This window comes from Solenopsis invicta, chromosome 4 (assembly GCF_016802725.1).
Source record: "Solenopsis invicta isolate M01_SB chromosome 4, UNIL_Sinv_3.0, whole genome shotgun sequence".
Taxonomy (NCBI): Eukaryota; Metazoa; Arthropoda; class Insecta; order Hymenoptera; family Formicidae; genus Solenopsis; species Solenopsis invicta.
The window spans coordinates 6,626,129-6,647,667 of NC_052667.1; the positions used below are offsets into that span (position 1 = coordinate 6,626,129).

The following is a 21,539-nucleotide window of genomic DNA, read 5'->3' on the forward strand; positions in this document are numbered from 1 at the left end:
TTTATTTTTAATTTTTGTTTAAGAAATACAATGCAAAAACAAAGTAATATGTGTATCAGCGACTTTCCTTTATCAATATTAATATCAACATACATCAATGTGTCTGTTTGCGTTAAAGGAATAAGAAACACAAATTAATAATGTTAAAATTTACGCAAATTTATTCCTCTACCGAGGCGTCGTAATGTAGTTATGATTGCTTCGAAAATTCAGCTATTCCCTTTAAATTTAATAAATTCTCTTTCGAAACGTACGCCTGGCCAAGTTGAAAACAGCGACCGTGTCTACATGCGGAGGTTAACTAGTGCGTAAGGTTGAAAATTTCCTGTATCGATGGACTGCATCGCGGAGGCGTACGAATAATTGAAACGATCCGCGAGAGCGGCCACTGCCGTTCTATATAATCGCCGGCGAATAATGTATAAATTCGCTTTCGAAAACGAGTCGCGCAACGCTCTCGACATTTCCGTAAACCAGTATAAATGGCTTATGCATGAGCGCGTCAGTACGAATCTTGGCTGGCTGCGGGCAAGATTATATTCCTATCCGCGAAACACACCGCGAAATACATCGCGTTCGCTATTATAAGGTAGCCACACATACGGAAGTTCAATATTATCGAAGTAAATCGCTCACGCACGGTATTACAATCGCTAATTTCGCGATACATCGTCTGTTTGATTGTCGCTCTAAATGATTTCTTTATGTCTGTATCAATTTGTTCAAGTCGGCTTTAATTGAATGACTTGTCGACACTGCGTGCTCGGACAATAATTGTTATTATATGTATTTACCTTGCTTCGTGATATTTTTTACATTGCCAAAAATGGCAGATATTTTATTGCACAACCGCAGTGTTTACCGCTATCTATATAAAATTATAATGTATTATGTATTATCTTAATCTTTATCTTAGATTTAAAAATGTTATATCTTTTAAATTATTGAAGATAATGTAAACGATAACGAAAATGATATTGTCCTTAGCCTCAACTTAAAAGTTAACAATCTATTAAGCATAATTGACTTATCAAAATGTTTTAATTTTTTTCCCCTGAAAACTACGGCTTACGAATTACCGTTTAGTAGATTGATTAAAATTTATGATCTAAAATAATAAATGTATCGAAAAAACATTACATCGATGTATGCGTATTATTAACGTAAATCATCTTAATTATACTTTACAAAGAGCTTTTTCTTTCTTTTAGTTATAAAGCAGAACGTTAGGACAAAAACATAAATTAAATAGAGCATTGTAAAGTATAAATACAAAGCTAAAATAATGTGAAACGTGTAGATTAATAAAGCATCACTTGATACTTATAGAAAGCGGTAACTTTCCCACGAAATAAAGATCACGAGAAACACAATCCAGAAAATGTTACTTTTGATCACACTGTCAATAACAGAATACACAAAGTAACTGAGCAGTTGGCTGTTGTAATCAAGTTACATTAACGACCTGTATGACACACTAGCGTTATTTGTTCAATTGATTATTATATAACAACGGCAAATAGGCTATGTTGGATACCAAGCCGTATAGGATACAATTACCTTATTAAAGAATTATAAACTTTGATTGATTAATTTGTCACTATAATAGCAGCACCAAATTGTATTCAGATATGTGTGTGTGTGTGTGTGTGTGTGTGTGTGTGTATTTGTTTGCATGTGTGCGTGTGTATGTACATATGTGCGTGTCTATGTATAAATTTAAGAGACACATGTAATACATAATACAACACATTATTCATCACTTAATAAAGTACAGTAATTAATGCGGCGTTTGAGTTCATTCATTTCATTCCATGTTAATTTAGTACATGAAATTATAATAGACCATTATTAATAGTAGTTAATAGAATTTTGCGTATAAAATACAATTTATTGAATAATTTACTGAATGAATTATGTTCAACCGAATATATATGGTCAATAAAATAGCTACTGAATGTATGGTTCAACAATTCAATACATACATATATAATTTTTCATTATAAACCTTACTGCAAAAATCAGAGAAATATTTCTAATTAATATGCTAACTAAGGTTGTTTTTTTTATATTAAAAAAAACAATTTAGGAAGAAACAACTGTTAAAGTATGTTTCTCAAAATTCAATTTATGACATTTTCAAAATTAAATTTTAATTATGCGCAATAAAACAGTTTATTGCGGAAGCCAAGCTCGTTTTAGAAATACATCTTTGCACGCTTGAGTGTATACGTGTGTGCACGCGATTTGTGTAAAATTTATCGACTCTCGATGCAAAAAGATTCTATAATCTATACCAGATTTAAAAAAAGAAACCACCGTCAAATGCTACTGAGGGAGTTAAAAGATCCCGGATTCAAAAGGCATTAAAAAGAAAAAGATGAAACTCAGAAGCAAATATTTTGCTCGTGATGCTTTCTTTGATATTTATTGGTAATAAAAAAATTCTACCATGATGACGGAATATACATTTCTGTAAAATTTCATTTTTCTTAACGCATGGAAAAATAAATAGCTTTGACTCGTTAACATGGGCATATATTATGGGATTTATATATTAACAATAGAAAACTTATTTTCAAAATTAAAAAAATATTACTTGATGCTAAATGTTAAGAGCTACTGCAGCTTCACCCATCCCGGCTGTGTAAATCTGTGGTTTTGCATGGGGATGATTCAAGACTGAACAGATATCAAGTTCTTTTTAATAAAAAAAGAAATTATATATCTATAAAACATTAAACCTTTTCTTGTTATTTACTTATACCTTTTATAACAATGCAAAGCACTCTATCGTTTTGATTGTTTTAACTTTTTTCTGCCATTTTGTTAATTTTTATTTTTTAATTTTGATTTGTTTTAGAGTGGAGCAATTACAAATAAAAGCTTTTCCGAAACATAATGTCCTTTAATCCAATTAAATATGCCAACTAGATCACCAGCATTTTCTGCAAAAGCACGAGCCAAGCTGCAGTAACTTCATGTATTAACCTTTCGTAAATCTGAAAATAGTTTCGTATTGTTAATACACATTATAGTACAAATAGCCCACAAATTTCACATTCAATTTATTCCTATGTTTACATAGTAACGAATTAAAGTTTGCAAGTTTTCACTACAGTTATCTTTCTATCTCACAAATAAAAATCTGTTTCAATGAAGTGAACGTTACCAATACTGTTTGTGTAAACAATAGCGTGATAGCAATAACAATTGCCCCATGAACGACACTAACGATCGTATTCATAGTTCTTCCTTGAGAAACAAGGATTCCTTGTTATTGTCTGTCTTTGTCTCACGTACTATGTTTTACCCTATGCAAAACAAAGACAGACAGAAACAAGAAATCCTCATTTTTTAAGGAGGGACTATGAATATGAGTATAATAGTGTAGTCTTAATATCAAGATTAACCGTTTTTATGTATAAAATATAAATATTCTACATTATATACGTGTATGTTCAATATAAATTATGTTTGATAATTATTTAAGGCCTCACCTCAAGTCTTAATAAAAATCTTAACCGGTCCGTTAGGTTAGATTAATCAGAGATCGTGAAAGTGACTCTAATAAGATGACGGTCTTGAATATAGCGCGAGTTTTTTAATTCACCGATTTATCAGTCGCATTATGCGCAAATGCAACTTTGTTCTGTAAAAGAAACTGCTGCATTTGCGCATAACACGATTAATCAGTCGAATTAAAAAACTCGCCCATAAAAACTTCAACGAATACATCGCGCGGCGCGAATACATAAGCCGGTAGCAAAGCGGGTTCGGCTTCAATCGGTCTTGATCGGTCTCGATCGGAGTAGTACCACGTGAATACTCGAACAGTCTCCGATGACTCCGATCCCCGACGTGCAGCAGCGCATTTGATTGATGACGCAATTGTGGCGGCGCCGCGGCGCCCTGTCTGTTCCCGCGCAATGCTAAACTCGCTTTGTTATTTCGAAACGAGACGCACGTTCGCGAGGCTAGCTCCTCAAATTTGTCCGAGAACCGCGTATACTTCCGAAGAAAAGTGATTCGCGATTGCGCGGACTGATCTCCTTCGCCATCTCGATCTAGGCTGAACGTGAAACAATGGCAGATCGAAGCCAGTCGAGCGACTTCGATCGCATCTTCGACGCGGTAATTAACCTGCGAAAATCCCTGGAATGCACGATTTGGTAAGTCGGTGGTGTTCAATCGTAGTCGAAACGAATGTCGCGAATGTCGGTACTCGGATTCGGTACTTGGTATTCTCGCAATCAGCCTGTTTTCGCACGTAACGAACGGGACGAATATAGGTTAGGACTCGAGCGGTGCAACAAGTGTCCAGTGCATCTCGTGTGGCAGTCATGAATCACACTGAGACGGTTGACAGTTTTCACTGCTTCTGCACGAGGAGCACAATTAATTAGGCTCCGAGTGATTCGATTAGGGTCCAGGCATTGCTTGTAGATTATTTTAATTGTCCATTGTTATGTAATGTAGATTGACTGCGATCTCTGTTCCACTTACACTTTATCTTTTTCTAATATTATAATTAGAAAAAAATAGAGAGTTGAACTGAGATTAAGGATGTGTGTATTACGTCTCACAGCATTATCGAAAATATGAAAATTTCATAGATTGTTCAGTTATCACATTTGAGTATCTGTGTAAAATTTGGAGCATTTGGAGGAAGAGACTTAAACCGAGATCAAAGTTAATCTACATTCAGTGGAAGTGGACACAAGTCTTATAACTAGAATATAATCAACTGTGTTGTTTAAATAATGTCACAGCTTATGTTTGACGTATATTTCTTTGTCTATATATTTCCTCACTTCGCTCGTGCCTCTTTCAACGTAGATTAACATTAAGGATGTTCTCGTTATACAATACTAGCTAAGTTATAAGGAAAATTTTAAAACTGCAAACTTTTTAGATTTATTCTTACTTTTTCTTAATTCAGGATAAACAATTTTGATCATAAATACCTAGATTTTGGCACTGAAATTAACTGCAAAGAGGAGTAGCTTAAATAATTTTTTAACAACAGCTTATAATGATTTATGCAGTGTAAATGATATGCATATTTTGCTGCAGTTGTAGGCAAATAATTTTTAAACGACCGAAGTGCATTTGAACTTCTACACAAATATTTAGTAGAAGCATTTTATTGATATATATATATATATAAAGAATTAAATTCATAATGCTGCTTCTTTATTTACACATGAGTATTATCAAATGTGATTTTGTATAAGAATCAAGAGGAAACAAAAATTAAATAACTTTCATATCGATAAGATAAGAGAATTTTACATAGATACTCAAATGTAATATTAGAACAATTTATAGAATTGTTGTATTTTTGATAATGTTGTAATACACACATCCTCTTAATATTAATAGTAGTTATTAGGATAATTTAACCTTATATTGATAATTATAGTTATATATCGATAAGAAAAAGATAATAATTATCAATATTAGGATAAGTTATCTTAATACTGATAATTACTATCTTTTTTCAGTTATAATATTTAGAAGAAGTTAAAATTACATTGGTAGAAATGGAAAAAAGAAACACAAACATAGAAATATATATCAAATGTGAACTTACAACACTATTTCAATAATACATATTTAGCTAATTATGTTCCACCAATGATCAATCATTTGTGTAAGAAGATCATTTGTGTAAAAATTGAGATTTAATTGATTTTTGTTCAAAACAGCATTTATAATTAGTCGTTATTTCATACTATTATTTTTTTTAGCTTGGAGCTCATGACAGAACCTACCAAGACACGATGTGGTCATTCATTCTGTAAGTCCTGTATAGGAGGAGTGTTGAAGAAGAAAAGCGCGTCTTGTCCTCTATGTAAGCTGAGTCTCAACAAACGAAGTATTTCCAAGGATGATCATCTGCAGACCTGCATCGAGAAATTTAAAACGCTTAAGAATTCTATCGAGATGGACAGCTTCATTGACTGTGAGTACATTCAAAAAGTTTTTCTGAATTAATTGAGTTTCAATTGTATTTAATTTTAAGCCCGAAATGCCTCTTATATTTTCCTTATATTAACGTTATTCTGGGGGAAATTCATCTAATTTGTAATTAAGAATTTTTTACATTGTTTAAATGTTTACATTTAAATGTTTTAGATTTTTTTGAATGTTCTAAATGTTTCTAGATTGCGAGGTATTAGAATGACTAACATTGAACACTAATCGACTAATACTATTGTGATATAAGGATATATTACCTATTTTTACAAATGAGTATTAATATTTATACTTTAAGTAAACTATATGCATGTGGAAGTTATGTTCATAACATTCTATTTTTATTAAACTGTAGAATATATTTACTTCATTTGTCATTTTTTGTATTAGTATTTTAAATATTCAAGATGCTTTTTGCAATGCTCAGCTTAGTTCTGTAAATAAATAAATGAAATTTATTTACAGAATAACTAGTCTTTGCAATGAAACATAAATCATTTTGAATATTTAAAGTATTTACTAAAAAATTCAAAGTTTTGTTACTATTTCTTAATACGATTCTACTTATTATTAAAATAATCTTTAATCTAGAAAAAAGTTATAGAACAATCTATAATTTTTTCATTGTTTTGAAAATAGATGTAACGCATCCTTAATGTAAAAAAACAATCTTATTGAAGTATTATTAAGCTATCAAAATTTTTATAACAAAAACTAATTGAATTAACACTTGGATGAAAAGTCACTTGTAATAACATTCCATATTAAGGCAAATAATCTAGAATCTGTCTGAATCACAATCCGAAGAGATAAGAATTTTAAAAAGAGATAGGATATGGTTTCTCATGGGAAACTGCTCTCGTGCCAACTGGAACGCTACGATATGGAGAATCATTACTCCACGGATAATAATCGTAATTTCCGCGCTAACTATTGATCCACGATCCGGTATTGTGTTATTCAGCCGAGAACGGAAGTTAAAAGCACGGCGCAGTGGATGCGCTGCCGTAAAAGTACATTAAGTGAGGTCAGCACTACGTTCCTCGCCGTGCGCGGGAATGGTGGAGGCTTGAAAAATTTAATTCTCAATACTCTTGGGTGCCTCGATTCACGCTATACGTTTTAGAGAAAGTTCAATGTTTTATGAAGCCCTGGAGCTTGGATATCACGTATCTTCCCGAGCGTTATTCGGTTTCCTTGCGTTGAATATTCGAGATGTCCTTACTATAGATTTTTTCTCCCGCCACATCTTTCTTTTTTTCTTTTTTTTTCTTTTTTGTTGTTGTAACGTCTCACTTAATACACTAATTATATTTTGTTAATTAGTAAACATATAGTTTATGTAAAACATGAAAATTATGAGTTGTAAACCATGTGCAAACGTTTGATTTTATTTACAGAAATTAAAATGTATATTAAAATATATGGTTTGTGCAAGAGTGGGCACAGACGAACACATCTTTGCGGCTTTATATCCAATTTTATCATGCTTTGATAAAAGCATGATAAAATATTATAAAATATATATGTCGTAGGTAAATAGCAATTTTAGGAAAATAGTATCTACTATTTTCCTAAAATTGCTATTTACCTGCGACATATATAAATATAAAAATTAAAAACGTATCGTGTTTTATGAAAATTGCATTTCTCTGGGTTATAATTCATATCCTGTAACACGATAATTTTATCGACGAGCATTAACGTCGTGATACAATATTATTATCGAGATTATCTCTATCTTTATTACGGTTTTCTGCGCGAAAATTAGATAAGATAATTGCGTACCAAAATGTATTAAGATTATTCATAGGTTTCCATTACAATTCTCAGAATTGCATTTTTATCAGATTTCTTAATCTCATAGAGATTAACACGCTTCATATTTTAGAAATAGGTTTAATACAGTGGATAAAGTAGAATCAATGATGCCATTTTTAATTGATATATATTAATATTTTCCGAATGGTTATATTGATTAATGCGGAATATAGAATCAAAATTCATATAATTGTATTGAGTTAATAAAATCTAATTATAATAGATTGATCTACTTTCTCATAACGTTAAATGTAAGAATAAGAGGAGAGTTGCTGTATGAATACGTACCAGTCACTTAAATCATCTCTCATTAATATTTCATATCTTTACTTAACATAATTAACATTTAATGACAAAGATATGAAATAAGAAATGAGTAATATGGACAAATTAACAGTTTACGTCTTGTTTTGTATGTGCTAACAATACTTTAAGAAATCAAGAAAACTAATTAATTTTTTATTAATTTATGTAGTTAAGAATCATGTAGTTTTATTTTGATATTCTTATCTTATTATTATTATTTATCAATTACTAAATATATAATCCTTTTTCCGATAAAGTATTAATAAATCAAATATTAATGGTTATATTTTTAATTAATTTAATTCTTGAATTCGACGCTTTCAAAGACGATACGATTTCAAAAAATTCACACTGATCATGAGAAAAAAATGGTTAATTTGATTAAATTTTTCAACTTGATTTTTATTTCAAACATTTATGTATTTAAGTTAAATACACAAGTTAAATACATATGTATGTAATTAAATATATAAATGCTTAAACTAATGGTCAAGTATTTTATGTATTTAAGTCAAACACATGAACTGAAAAAATTGAATCGAGTTAAAAAATTTAGTCAAGTTAACAACTTTTTCTCAGTGCATATACGATTTAGACGACCAGTTGCAAAAAGGTTTATAATAAATTAATTTGTTTTTGATAAAAGTTGATCTGTGTAGTAATAGATAAAGTAAAAAATATCAAGCTACAATTTCCAACGTTTATTTGCATATAAATTAGTACTGAACAGAAAATAATAGTACGTATTCGGCAACTTCTCTATTTTTTATTAAGTAACATCAGTTAACATAAAACGGGATGGCTTCGTCGATATCTGCGATAAAGCTTTGGTAATGTCCATGTTGCAGTACAATCGTACTCGAAACAGCCGCGCAATACGAAGGAAAGCTGCTCTTCTTCAGATCATCCTAAACAATCTAGCCGAGAAAAAGAAAAGAAGTCTATTGGTCAATTGAATCAAAGCACGAGCAGGGAAATCGACAAACCATCGACAAGTCGCAGAACAATGATTGATGATGACAATTCACGGTGCGATTTGGACTCGTCAGCCGTGAAGCTTGAAATCTTATCGAACCTTCCCTACGCTTTGCCCAGCAACGAAAGTGACAATGCGATTCACAGAACACCGGAGCTCAAAGTTCGCACGTGGCTACATTCGGTTCCCGATAAGCTGACCAATGATTGGATCGACGATTGGAACGAAACACCAACAATCGAAGGCAAAGCTAAGCCGTTAGACGATCTAATATCCGACGATGGTAAATCAGACGAGCTCTTCGATAAACTCCGCAACGGAGTCGACGCAAGTCCCAAGCCAGGTCGGGATAAAGAACGGGACGCGGATTGCTCAGAGGATATCGTCGAGGTCGACGCGTCGTCCCAGGCGGATAAAAAAGCAAAGCAGAGTGGCAAAGTAACAAAGATCGATTCCACTGCAAATAAATTGAAGTACAACGCGTCTCACGCCAGAATCCGCGCGAAGAAAAGCCGTGAGAAAGATGCGAGCTCGAAGTTGGAGACGGTCTCTCTAACTAACTCGTCATCGACGAGCGATAAGGTACATCAGATCACGTCGTCTGCGCCCTCCCGTCCGAGCACATCCGCGATCGCTGAGCATTCCACCACGAACTGGTCCCGCGTGATCGAGTTTGGGAAGGAGATGAAACGCGCGAAGAAGAGAAAAGTGAAGAAACTGAATGTGAGCACCGAGAGAAAGAAGGAGCCACCCCGGATAGTCGAGAACATTACACTCACGCCGAACAGCAAATACGATGCGGCTCAAATTAAGATGGGTTTGAATGAAAAAGAAAAAAAAGCGAATGTATCTAATCGGCCGGAGGCGAATAGGAAACAGGACGTGATTGATAAAAGCCTGACTTTATCAGACGCAAATGGGAAAGCGTTGAGTGAGACGAAGTCGCAAACGAGATTACTTGACACTGATAGTTCGAAATCAAATTATTATTCTGCGATGAGCACGTCGCATATCACATTGGAGGAGGGCAGGAAAATACACATAATGGGCTTGAACAGCATTCAGCAAGAAATTACCGATTTCGAGAGCGCCGTTGAAGATCCTGAAAGTCGCAAGGAAAATGTCGTTCATTACTGTGATTCATTGCTGTCACCGCAAAAAAGATTAAGCTTACTAACGCCGGAGAAACTCAACGATTCTGTAGACGATCGCGAAATAATCCCTGGCGCTTCGCAAACTTCATCTGACAACTTTGGAAATTCGTCCTGCCTGTCGGCCGAAAAACGGACTGCCGGACCCCGAGAGAGCGATAGTGTTCAGGGGAGCCCGAGCGTGGTTGCTTCTTCTCAATTACAGCCTGCCTCGTTGAGTAAGGGTAGATTATCGTTAGGAAGAAAGGGAAGCGGCAATAAAAAGATCGTTGCTTCGCCTTTATTAAGCCAATTTCCGCTGTCATACAGAATATCGATTGGTAGACACGAGGAAGATAGCAAGAGTGTCGGTTCGCCAGGATCGAAGCTCCGCCAGGACAGCGGGTCGTATGATCGATTGGAAGCTGTGAAACGTGACTTGAACTTCAAGGAAGTCTATGAAGATCAACAGCGAGCCGATCGGGGTACGGTGCTTGCCAGTGCATTAAAAAGCACCGAAGTCAGAGACAACGATGGAAACGTTTCCGGAATTGTTCATCAACGGGGAAAGAAGCTCGATCACAGTTCCACTGGCGAACCTACGAAAAAGGCCGTCTCGACAACATCGAGAACTGTCGCGAATCAAGAAGATGGATCCCCCGTGAAATTTATACAACTCGGTTCGTTAATCAGACGGCGCAATATCCAATATATTTTCTTAGGCGCGACCAAACGGGAACTGTCGATGCCAGCGGAAGTTCAAGTTACTCCGGTGTACAATATGCAGCAAACGATCATCAAATCCGAGACGCGTATGGATACGATGTCTCCTAATCTGTGGAATAATTCGGAAAACTCAAACAATCTCACCGTGGTAGAGAATATTTGTTGCGCGAGTAATTTGAATTTGAATCAGTCGGTTTCGAAAGAACTTCCCGCGGCTTCAGCGACCTCGACACCAAACAAAAATATTGATTCTCGTTTAAGCCGAAAGAGCGCGACTATTGTACAAACACGATCGGATAAGTCGGTCGCCGAGAAAGGCGCGCTAGATAAGAGCGTAATTCACGGTACGATCTCGCATACTCGGCCAGGCACGTCAAATTCTATCAAATTGTTGTCGCCGGACAAAGATTCTCAGCTGAAGTTTCTGGAGATAGACTCACCATCGAGCGAGCGCGAGGAGCTGAGGCGCGCGTGCTCGATTACGTCCGGTATCAAAGGAGACAACTTTGCTGAGGTGAAACGTTCACGCCTCGCGACATCTGCGCCGGACAGGGTGCAAGGACCTTTCGTGGAAAAGTCTTATAAAAAGAGGAAAAGAATGAGATGCGCCGATGACAAAGAGCTATTTGAGGACTTCAGCGACGAAAACGACGATTCTCGCGACTCAGCCAGTGACAGCAGTCAAAGAACGATAAAACTTGACAGCGAATATAAAAAGGCGATGGCGAGTCGCTCGGATGCGAATAAAAAACGTCGTTTGAGTTCCCCGAACGATCAGGATATCGTGGTAATCTCGTTGGATTCTGCAGAACAACCCCAGAACCAAGTTAAGGTGTCTCGCTCGGACACGAAATCGGAATCGACAACGCGTGTTAAGAAAAATTTGAAGAGGTATTAACTCTGTTTTATTTTATTGCATGTACGATCCCTTTTTATAAGTCAGTATTTTTCAATTTTCAGAATATTCTTCTATAAAAAAGTTTTTTCTCCACATGTTCTTTTTTATCTTTTCTATCATTGATAATTTTATATTTATATAGTTTCTAATCTCTTAATCTTTAACTCTTTAACCGCAATTTTGCACTGTCGATTTCTTCAAATCGATGCCGCTTTTTTATTGGGCTCAATAGGTATTATGTTTCTAGAAAAAAATCGTTTGTAGTTTCAAAAACGTCTCGACAACAAAAGACTGTTAATTCCAAATCAGTTGTTGCGGTAAGAGACGTCAATATTTCTGTTTGACGCGAATTTACACTTGTGTGCCCTTGACGAAGTTTGTTGAAGTTTTCGATTATGAAATTTTTTTTTCACTTAAAAGTGAGTTAAAATAGAATATTTTTCATGCATATTATTTATGATTGAATATAAATTAATTTTTCAACACTTTTATTATTTTTTATTGACTTATACCATCGTCAGATTTCTTATGTGTCTCTCTTATATTAAAAAAAAAAAACTAAAAAGATTGAAATTGATCACAATTCGGAATCGAATATAAATCGGCAAAAATCGATGATGTAAATTTGCAGCTGTGTGCTCTTGATGTCTTTCGCAATATTTGTGCGTTCGAAGGGCTAATTTTATTTGTGATTGCACGCAAGGATATTTGTCATTATTATTATTACCGTCACAACTTTTATCCTTGTTATTGATCCATCTCTAACGAATGCTGTTCTCCCTCAAGTTGAGTGTGCCTTTTTTCTTTCTCCTTTTTCTTTTTCCAACTTTTTGCAACTACTTTGAGCGATTATGATTACGCGCTGCTATTACCGTTGTTTCTTAGACGGAGTAATGCAGCAAAGTGAAAGATAGTATATTGCGCATTTAATCTCGGAAAAGTACCCTTGCCATCAAGGACACGGTTCTCTTATTTATACCTCATAATTCTTTTTCTGCCCGAAAATACAGCGACGATCAATGTGCCCGGCGGAACGCATCAATTACGGACACGGCTACGAAAAAATGTTCGGAGCAGAATTCGGAGGACGAAGAGCGTCAGAGTATTCGGAAGATAGTCGACGAAAGGACCAACGATGCGCGAAAGAATGTGAGGGAGGAAAGCAAGAACAATCAGGACGGCGTCAAATCAAGAAACTCACGCGAAAAAGAAGACGCGGCGAGCCATCAATCGTCTCATTCGAGTAATGCACTCAGGATGGAGAAGCACACGAACGCAAAGTCAAGTCAGAAAAGTACCTCAAAGGAACCCGATACATTTGAGAGCTGTAGCTTGTTCAATTCGGAAAATATCGAGTACATACTGCAGCAGCAACCGACAAGGTTGAACGCGAACGATACGTCGAAGAAAACCGTGGATTCCTCTAACGACGACATTATAAACAGAGTGCTGCAGATTGATCGATCGCAGAGTAATCCCGACGTATGTCGACCGCCCGAGTCTGCCGCGCGGAACGACATTACAAGTCAAGGAGAAAAGGATAGCAGGCGATTCTTGGAGGATAAGGATAGTTTTGACGACATCATCGCCAATGTCGAGCAGCCACAGAGCGACAATTTCATACCTTGTACCGAACGGTTGGATCGCAATCCCGAGCGCCCGTTGGCGAAACAGAAAACGTTGGATTGTCCCGCGATGATGGATGAATCGTGCGATACCATGCAGGAAACTCCAATCATACCTCCATCATCGACGAACGACATGTTCGAGTACCATTCTCCTAAAAAAGTTAGGAAGTCGTCTGTAACGAGTGTCATGTTCAAAAATGTTGACAAGGAGAACGTAGTCTGCAGTCAAAAGAGATACGACAATGTGGGTGACCAAGTAGACAGAAAAATTGCAACGGCAAACGCGATTGACAAAGACTCCCGTAAGAAAAGTATATCGAAGGAAAATGTATCGCGAGAAAAGGAAAAGTTTCCCGAAGAACGTAATACTTCGATACAATCGGCGAGTCGGCTTCACGTCGATGACGGTGAAACGCAGAGAACAACAGCTGCTAGCAATGAAACAAAATCAAAGGACGATACTTTCGAGGATGACTCGCTCATGGATATTACGCAGCATCAAGATCACCTGCAAATGTTTGAGGAGGATCTGTTCGGCATCGCAGCCCGAAATCGAATGAAGGAAACGAAAATGTTTTCGCAGGATGATCCGTCCTGTGAAGGGACGGAGCTACGTACTCCGAGGAAGAGAAAGCATACTCAAGATAAAAATATGGAGCCAGGGGTAAGTGTTTGCATTGTTACATAATATTGTTTTTTTATCTATTGTCTAATTAAATAGAATATGTGATTTTTTTAAAACTCCGTCGACAGTAGAAATGATTTTTTTCTATTACACTGAGAACAAAATGATATTGATTATGTTCTAACTATAATTTATAGTCGTTTTTGGTGCTAATTATGTATTTAAGTTGTTTTAGCCATGCAAATTACAGCTATTAGTTATTATTAATACGTAAATAGAATCTTTAAAAAATAGTTATACTCGTTATAATTGTAATTACATTTATTATATGAAAATGTTTATTTTTATCATCTATATGATTGATATTTTTACTGTATTAATATTTAAAACTATCATAATTTATAGTAAAATGTTTTTCATAATAGGTAGAATTATAAACACAGTTACAGTTATTATTGTTACTAACATTATAGCAACAATAAGTGTAAAAACGTATCTCCCAATTCTTTTACCATGCAATTATAGTCACAAATATTTAATTTTTTTCTCACTATATGCATCGATTCTTTACAAAAGCATCTGGTTGTAATGAATTAAATTTATATCATGTAAATGTAAAATTCAATATATTCTAATATATAAATTTAAAATTCAAATATATGCAAATGTAAAATAATTACTAAAAATAATCAACGAGCATATAAATAACTTAGAATTATTCCATAATGACGTGTATCAAATCTCTGTCGTTACATTAAAAATATATATTCTAATATATTAATAAATCTAATTGTATATATATTCATATTGAATCTAATAACGCGCAAGGAAAATGTATTGCAAGCGGGTTTTTTTGGAGTTTATGAAAATTTCATTTTTTAAATTCGAAATAATTACAATTCGTGTAATTAACTTTCTTGCGTATTCAAGTTTGAAGTCTAAAAATTCATAAAATGTATGTAGCGATGTAGTAACAAATATGTCGAATTCCATTAAATTTCAACGAGTTTTTACAGTCCTCTTCATGAGCGAGCACTTTACGTCGGTCTCGTGTAACGTTTATAGTAGTTTACATAGAAATAGCAACGAATGCATTATGGAATAGCCTGTTCCGTATATAAATCACCCTTCACAAGCTTGCGCTACAAAGTGCGCCATTTGTAATCTCATTTAATTCAGTTAGTAATTTATAATAGAGTTATATGACACGTGCATGATACATTTTGATCCTGCGGCACAAAAGCTTATCACTGTTGAATATAACGAGGATCATATGGCACTTTTAAATTGCAGGAACGCTCCGCCGACGAAGACGACATTGTGGAGAACACTCCTGAGAAAAAGATGAAGTAAGTACTTGTACTTTGAGCGCTTTTCTCTTACAGTATACTCTTTGTGCTTGCGCTTATACGTCCTTGCTTGTGGGGTAATACGCCTGCACATAGTCATAAATACGATAATGCACGTTCACATGTGGTGCGTGATTCACGAAAAAGTTCGGGCAAGAACTGCAATTCTGCTTTTACAAACTTCGAATAGTACGTCAAAAGAAATACGTGGACAATTAAAAATAATAAGTCAGAAATAACGATTTAGTAATGCATGTCAATTACGCGTGTAACTGTTTCTTGAAATATATAGGAGAGTTGCTAAACGCGTATCGCCTAAATCGTACATCATCAATATTTTATAGTTTTACTTAATATAAGCATCATTTAGCGATAAAAATATGAAATACACGAGAAATGTGTAATATAAAACAACATTCATCTTGTTTTTGTAACAACTTTAACAAATTGGATATAACCAATGTTAATTTTCAATCAATTTATTTTGTCGATAATAATGTAATTGTGCAATTTCATATTAAATTTTTATACTTTATACATTCGTTGCAATACATATTTGCAATTATTAAAAAGATGCAATTATTAAATTAATATTTTTATAAAGTCTATGAAATTATATCACAAATTTTATTACAATATAAATGATATATAATAATATGTATTAATGTAAAACTGATAAAGCAACAGTAAAATTAATAATTGATGTAAATAAATATATGCCAATTACCAAAATAAATTCAAATCAGTTCTATTTCGACTTTGCTTTTCATTGTTATTAATTAAAAAGTATTAATTTTAAATATATTTTTATTAAATATTGTTCTTTTTTTTCATAAATTATTAAAAATAATACGATTTAGGCGACCGGTGGCATTATCTTTACAGAATGTTGCAAAAAGACTTCTAATAAATTAACTTGTTATTGGTGAAAAGATAAACATTGTAGTAATAGACACGAAACATATCAAGCTACAATTTCCAATGTACTCATTTGCGTACTAATTAATAAACAGCAGCGGAAGCAGTATGAATACTACCGAGCGGATACTGAATACATCGGGACTGCATCAGACGGATCGTCCTTTCCTAAAGAATGACACAACTATGTCGAATCTGTTTTGTACGTTTTCTCAAAGTACGCCAAAAATACCTCGCAGTTCCACCGTCATGACCAATCCTTCTGACGTACACGAAGGAAGCAAGAGGACCGAGCACGCAGAAAGCAGTATCTTATTGGCGAAGCAGGTGGACGCGAAAACATCCGTCGAGAACATCCGTCGGTTGCTTGATAAACGAGACCTGCGTTTCGTATGTAGTGGCTTGTCGTCGGCTCAGATCGCCGTCGTGAAGGAATTCGCGGCGGAATACGACGCGAGTTACGTGAACTCGTTCGACCGCGACGTGACGCACGTTATCGTGAGGACCACCGGTGAGCAGAACGCGGCGAACAGCACGTTGAAATATCTGCAGGGTATCGCCCACCGAAAGTGGATAGTCAGTTACAGATGGGTCGAGGACTGCATCAAGCAGCGTAAGCTAGTAGATGAAGTTCCTTATGAGGCTACTACTTCGCAGAATGACGGCATTAACGGCGCCGGGCCTCGTAACTCGAGACTACGCGACAAGGGTCTCTTTGAGGGCTTCACGTTCCTGTGCGTCGGACCGTACGACAACGTTTCATTAAACCAATATCAGGTCAGTCTTCAAGTCGCCCAGTTTTCGCGGTGATGAAAGAATGTGCCATTCCGAGTCTCGTCTCCGAGAATCGTCGGGACAATTATTTTTCTCGTGGGCGCTACTAATTTCTGTTCGAAAACGCGGCAGAGCTTTTTCCACGGCAATTAAAACCGATTCGTTGTACGAGTCGCTTGAACCGAAAGGATTTTTATTTACGTTTCTCTTACGCATTCGCTTGCTGCCGCCACCGCTCCATTTAAAGTTGGATCCAATCCAAATCCATCATGTCAAAATGTACCTTTGGTTTCTAGGACTTGTTACTCGCGACCGGAGCCACGGTAGTCGATTCCTTCGATCTTCTCGCTAAAGTAGGACTTGAAGGGGGTATGAAGGGCTTTGTAATCCAAGATAATAATCATGACGAAAAAACAATCGGTAAGTTATCGTAAATAAATATGACCCCATTTTTGTGAAAGTATTTTTTTTCAACTTTAAAAGAATATAACGCACGTATTGATATTTCTATAAATGAAAAGAGTTTTTATGGTTTCCCATAAAAACTAAGAAGTCTTTTTTTTTTTAATTTGGTTTATGGCGCCACTTTATTTTCTGTTAGTAAAGTCACGTGACGAATAATTTTGTTCCGAGAAGAATCAAACAGAAAGCAAACAATATAAATAGTCATAATATAAAATGTCTGTAAAAATAAAAAAAGTCCAGAGAATTTTGATTTAAAACTAATTTTTTTGTAACATTAATGTAGAAAATATTACTTAAAGTATATAACAATGTTTTCGCTTGTTATTTATAGAATTTTACAAATTACTCTTAATAAAAACATCCTTTTATATTTTTTTATAAGAAATATGGTAATGTTTCTTTAGACATATAATAAGAATATTCATTATAAATAAATCTCCATAATATTAAAGCTTAGAACTGTGTTCTTATGCTTATTATATGTTCAGAAAAACATTACCATATTTATTATAAAAAGGAGTATAAAAGGATGTTTTTGTTAAAAGCAGTTTATAAAATTTTGTAAATAAAAAATAAAGAAATTTTTTGAAACTTTAAATAATATTTACTTTTTCATCTTTATATCATTATTAATGTTATAAAAAGGGATAAATGTAAAATATTTGTAGTAAATGTTCTCGTAAGATCTAAACGAGTCCAAGTATTTTTATTCTTTTCTTTTAATTATTTTTTAAAACATTAAAGCCTACAACTTTGTTCTTATATTTATCATATATCAGGAGAATAATTATCATATTTATGCAATGAACTATTTAAAGATGAAAAGTTTTTTGTTTTCTACAAATTTTACATTTTGGACTTGTTTGAATTTGTTTTTGTAGGAAACCCTTCAAATCTAAAAAAAATATGCGAATTTAATCGATATATTTATACAAAATGGTTTTAAAAAATATGTAATATTAAAATACATTTGTGTTTCGTTTTTTTTTTTTCAATAGAACGTTGGTATCGCACCACCAGGGCGGCGCCCATTCTTGTGGATTGGATAGTAGAATGTATCGGCCATTACAAATTATTTAAGCTTACGAGTTATATTTCGTGTCTTTCGCCACAAGATTTGTACACCATCGGATATACACGAGACCTCGTGGAAGAAGATGACGAGTACGACGATGAGTAAAGAGAGAGATGAGGTAAAAGATATGTATATATTTGTTACTTATTACTTATAAGTTGTGCCATTTAGTATTTCCAACAAAACAGTACATAATATTTTCATATATACTGTATACTATATATATATATATATAAATTTAAATCTCGTTAAATTTAATCGATATGATATTACTTTGTTATATTATATGATTTCATCGTTCCTACTTTTGTACACAGTATATATGTTCAAATGTTACTAAATATGTCATAATTTATTTATGCTTCTCTATTAAAGAATGCCTGTTTTTCTTTTTGCGCACAAGAAGTTCATTCTTCTCCTTATTTCCGTACAATTCCATGTTCGCTCGAGATCACGTCCCCGTCTCGTTTACCGTTCCGTCGCGACTTTGCTGTCCGTTTTCGAAAAACTTCCCCGTCTGGAGATCCATCTTACATAGCATTCCAATTTAGCCTCGAGAGTAGGAACTCTCGAGATCGTCGGTAAATGCCGGTCGCGAAATACCATCTCAAGATATCTGACGCGCCTCTCTCGCCTCAATGGGAGAAAATAAAAAGGGAAACGCGAAATCCATGCCGACGTGATGACGCAGAGGACAAGTCTTTTCGCGACACGACAATCCCGTCGTCGCCGAGACCGTAAAGTCCGTCCTCGTAAGAGAGAGAGAGAGAGAGAGAGAGAGCGCACGTTGGGGATATTCATATATTCACTCAAACACGCATACCGATATTGATTTGCCCGGGACCACCTGTAGCCAACCCTCATCCGCCCGCGCACCGCACAACGTTATGAATCCCGCCCAATTGTACACGGACGAGAGGAAACGAATGCTAACGCATTCTATGCTCTCGACCTCGATATTAATATCGCAACGATACGCATATGAAGAATGGCGGTCGGGATTTGCTAGAGTTCGCGACCGTAAAACGTGTATTTCCTCCCAGATGCTGCACACTATTATTATGTAATCGACAGTATCTGCCATGCCACGAGTAATATCTCCGACGTTTGTCGTAAATCGATGAAAATATATTCGATGTTTATTGCCAATAACGAGAGTGACTTCAGCTCGTGAATTGTGCGGACGGAATCCACGTTTAACAATGGCATTCGTGCATCGCGACAAAGCGCTTTGTATGAGCCGCGGTGTATTTTGATTTGAAGCAAGTTACTGAGGCGGCGGGGTGGAGAAAGGGGATTTACCCATCTCCTTTTCGCCATGTAGGAAGGTTCGATTATGCCTCTCTTCCCTTACACCGAAACCACGTAGCTCGAGACTGTTGAAGTTCACCATTGTGCGCGGTCTCTGCCGTATCCGTGTTTGCGAATCGCTCTCAATTGAACGGAGTATTGAAGGATTCCATTGTATTCTCACACGACAACGTATTCGACAACGCCACACTCTGCGTGTGCGTGCGCGGCCATTTATGTCGCTCGCGCAGATGGCAAAATAGTAGAACGTTATCACCTCCGTACGCTTTCTTCGGTTAAATTGAAATCATGACGCAGATACTAACGAGAAGAACATAAGCTTCTTTCTAGACGCTAATGAGAAAAATATCAGCTTTTTTTCAGACGCAGAAGGTAGTGGGAAAAATATGAGCTTCTCGTTACCTGCGTGGCAGATGCAAATCTTTTTGTCCGATTTCCTCGTACCTTCCGATAGCTGTCTTTCAGATAAAGATGTTCGTCGAGAAAAAATTCGTTTTCTTTATTGAAACTTCTGATTGCTTATCTGACGAATAGCTATTCTTCACACCTATTTTCAACACAAAATGTACTAGAATTTTACTAGAAATTATATTCTCTGAAAGACGTCTATTGTCATAGATAAAGTTACCTGAAGGTAAAGAAATTGGGCATTAGTAAAGAAAAAATCGCCAATTTTAGGATAGGTCTTCTAAAGCGTCTCTTGTTTCTCGGAAATTAAACATTGTACCTTATTAATATTGACAAAAAACTGATCCGCTTAGAAATAAAAGCCTATACATAAAATATATTAAAAACGATTTCTCTAAAAGCAAGAATAAAATTGCACAATTTTGTTCTGCGAATTGAATAATTTAAACAACGGTAAGATTTTACGTGTTTTTGTAGCGTCCTAAAACTCGTTTTTATATTTTGCTCTTTATTTTTCGTACAATGCAGTTTTAAACGTAAAAGCCAGGATGTAAACCGGCATACCTGCCGATAAGATAAACTACAAGATAACAAAAACCGTACAGGATAAAATAAAAGACGCAGCATTAGGAGATTTATCTTTGAGATAGTAAGATAGTAACCTGGTCTTTAGATATGTATCGTGCCACATGTTGCGTCTTGAGGAACAGCATGAGGCAGGGATTCCCAAAATATAGGTCGCGAGAAATTGTTCGGCTATGGTGGAAAATGAAATCGAATTTTGAAACAATTATTAAACTCCTTGTACATGAAAATGACGTGCTTCGATGCGACGTCAAAAATATTATCATTAAAAAATTAAGCGCTTTCTTCAAACTTTTATACCTCAATTAATAGTTGAACTTGGAATAGTTGAACTTGGACGGCGTTTTGTATATAATCCTAAAAAATTGGCGTATTATCTAATTTGAAGCCCGTTTTTCACGTTTCCGATTGATTGTAAATTGGTTAATTTAATAATTGTTTGATTAATATAAACATAATATTTGCATAAATGCAAATTAATTAATATAATTATTTTATTAAATTATTTGATTGCTTAAATATAAATATTTATTAAATTTGTGAAAAAAATCGCTGCGGAGAA

At 35.0% G+C, this 21,539-nt stretch overlaps 2 protein-coding genes across 13 annotated transcripts in view; one reads left to right on the top strand and one right to left on the bottom strand.

Moving 5' to 3' along the window:
• The window catches only part of LOC105196261 (glycine-rich protein 5), a 155,386-nt gene that overhangs the window by 89,520 nt on the left and 44,327 nt on the right, over positions 1–21,539 (bottom strand). For 6 of the 11 annotated variants that reach the window (XR_005574653.1, XR_005574648.1, XR_005574652.1 and 3 more), the window contains exon 3: positions 5,778–5,909. The exons of 2 other annotated variants lie outside the window; for them this stretch is intronic. The gene's annotated coding sequence lies outside the window, so the exon portion shown is untranslated. Of the gene's footprint in view, positions 1–3,500; positions 3,844–5,777; positions 5,910–21,539 lie in introns of those variants that run through there. 3 more of the 11 variants (XM_039448596.1, XM_039448595.1, XM_026136894.2) reach the window with 2 other exon arrangements.
• On the top strand, positions 3,843–19,078 carry LOC105196247. Of its 2 annotated transcripts, XM_011162058.3 has the most exons (8): positions 3,845–4,172; positions 5,754–5,968; positions 8,958–11,832; positions 12,850–14,131; positions 15,386–15,441; positions 16,455–17,136; positions 17,430–17,553; positions 18,597–19,078. In XM_011162058.3, exons 1-8 carry the CDS (start codon positions 4,087–4,089, stop codon positions 18,776–18,778), a joined length of 5,502 nt encoding a protein of 1,833 aa, XP_011160360.2. In that variant the 5' UTR covers positions 3,845–4,086; the 3' UTR covers positions 18,779–19,078. The 2 variants fall into 2 exon arrangements, with proteins under 2 accessions (XP_039304526.1, XP_011160360.2); XM_039448592.1 differs by lacking the exons at positions 16,455–17,136; positions 18,597–19,078 and having other exon boundaries at positions 3,843–4,172; positions 17,430–17,550.

Bases quoted from the DNA above. Each gene is read 5' to 3' on its own strand.
- LOC105196247 (XM_011162058.3), top strand. From the start codon at position 4,087: ATGGCAGATCGAAGCCAGTCGAGCGACTTCGATCGCATCTTCGACGCG. The intron at 17,137-17,429 runs GTCAGTCTTCAA...TTTGGTTTCTAG, and splicing joins TTTCATTAAACCAATATCAG to GACTTGTTACTCGCGACCGG. The intron at 17,554-18,596 runs GTAAGTTATCGT...TTTTTTCAATAG, and splicing joins TCATGACGAAAAAACAATCG to AACGTTGGTATCGCACCACC.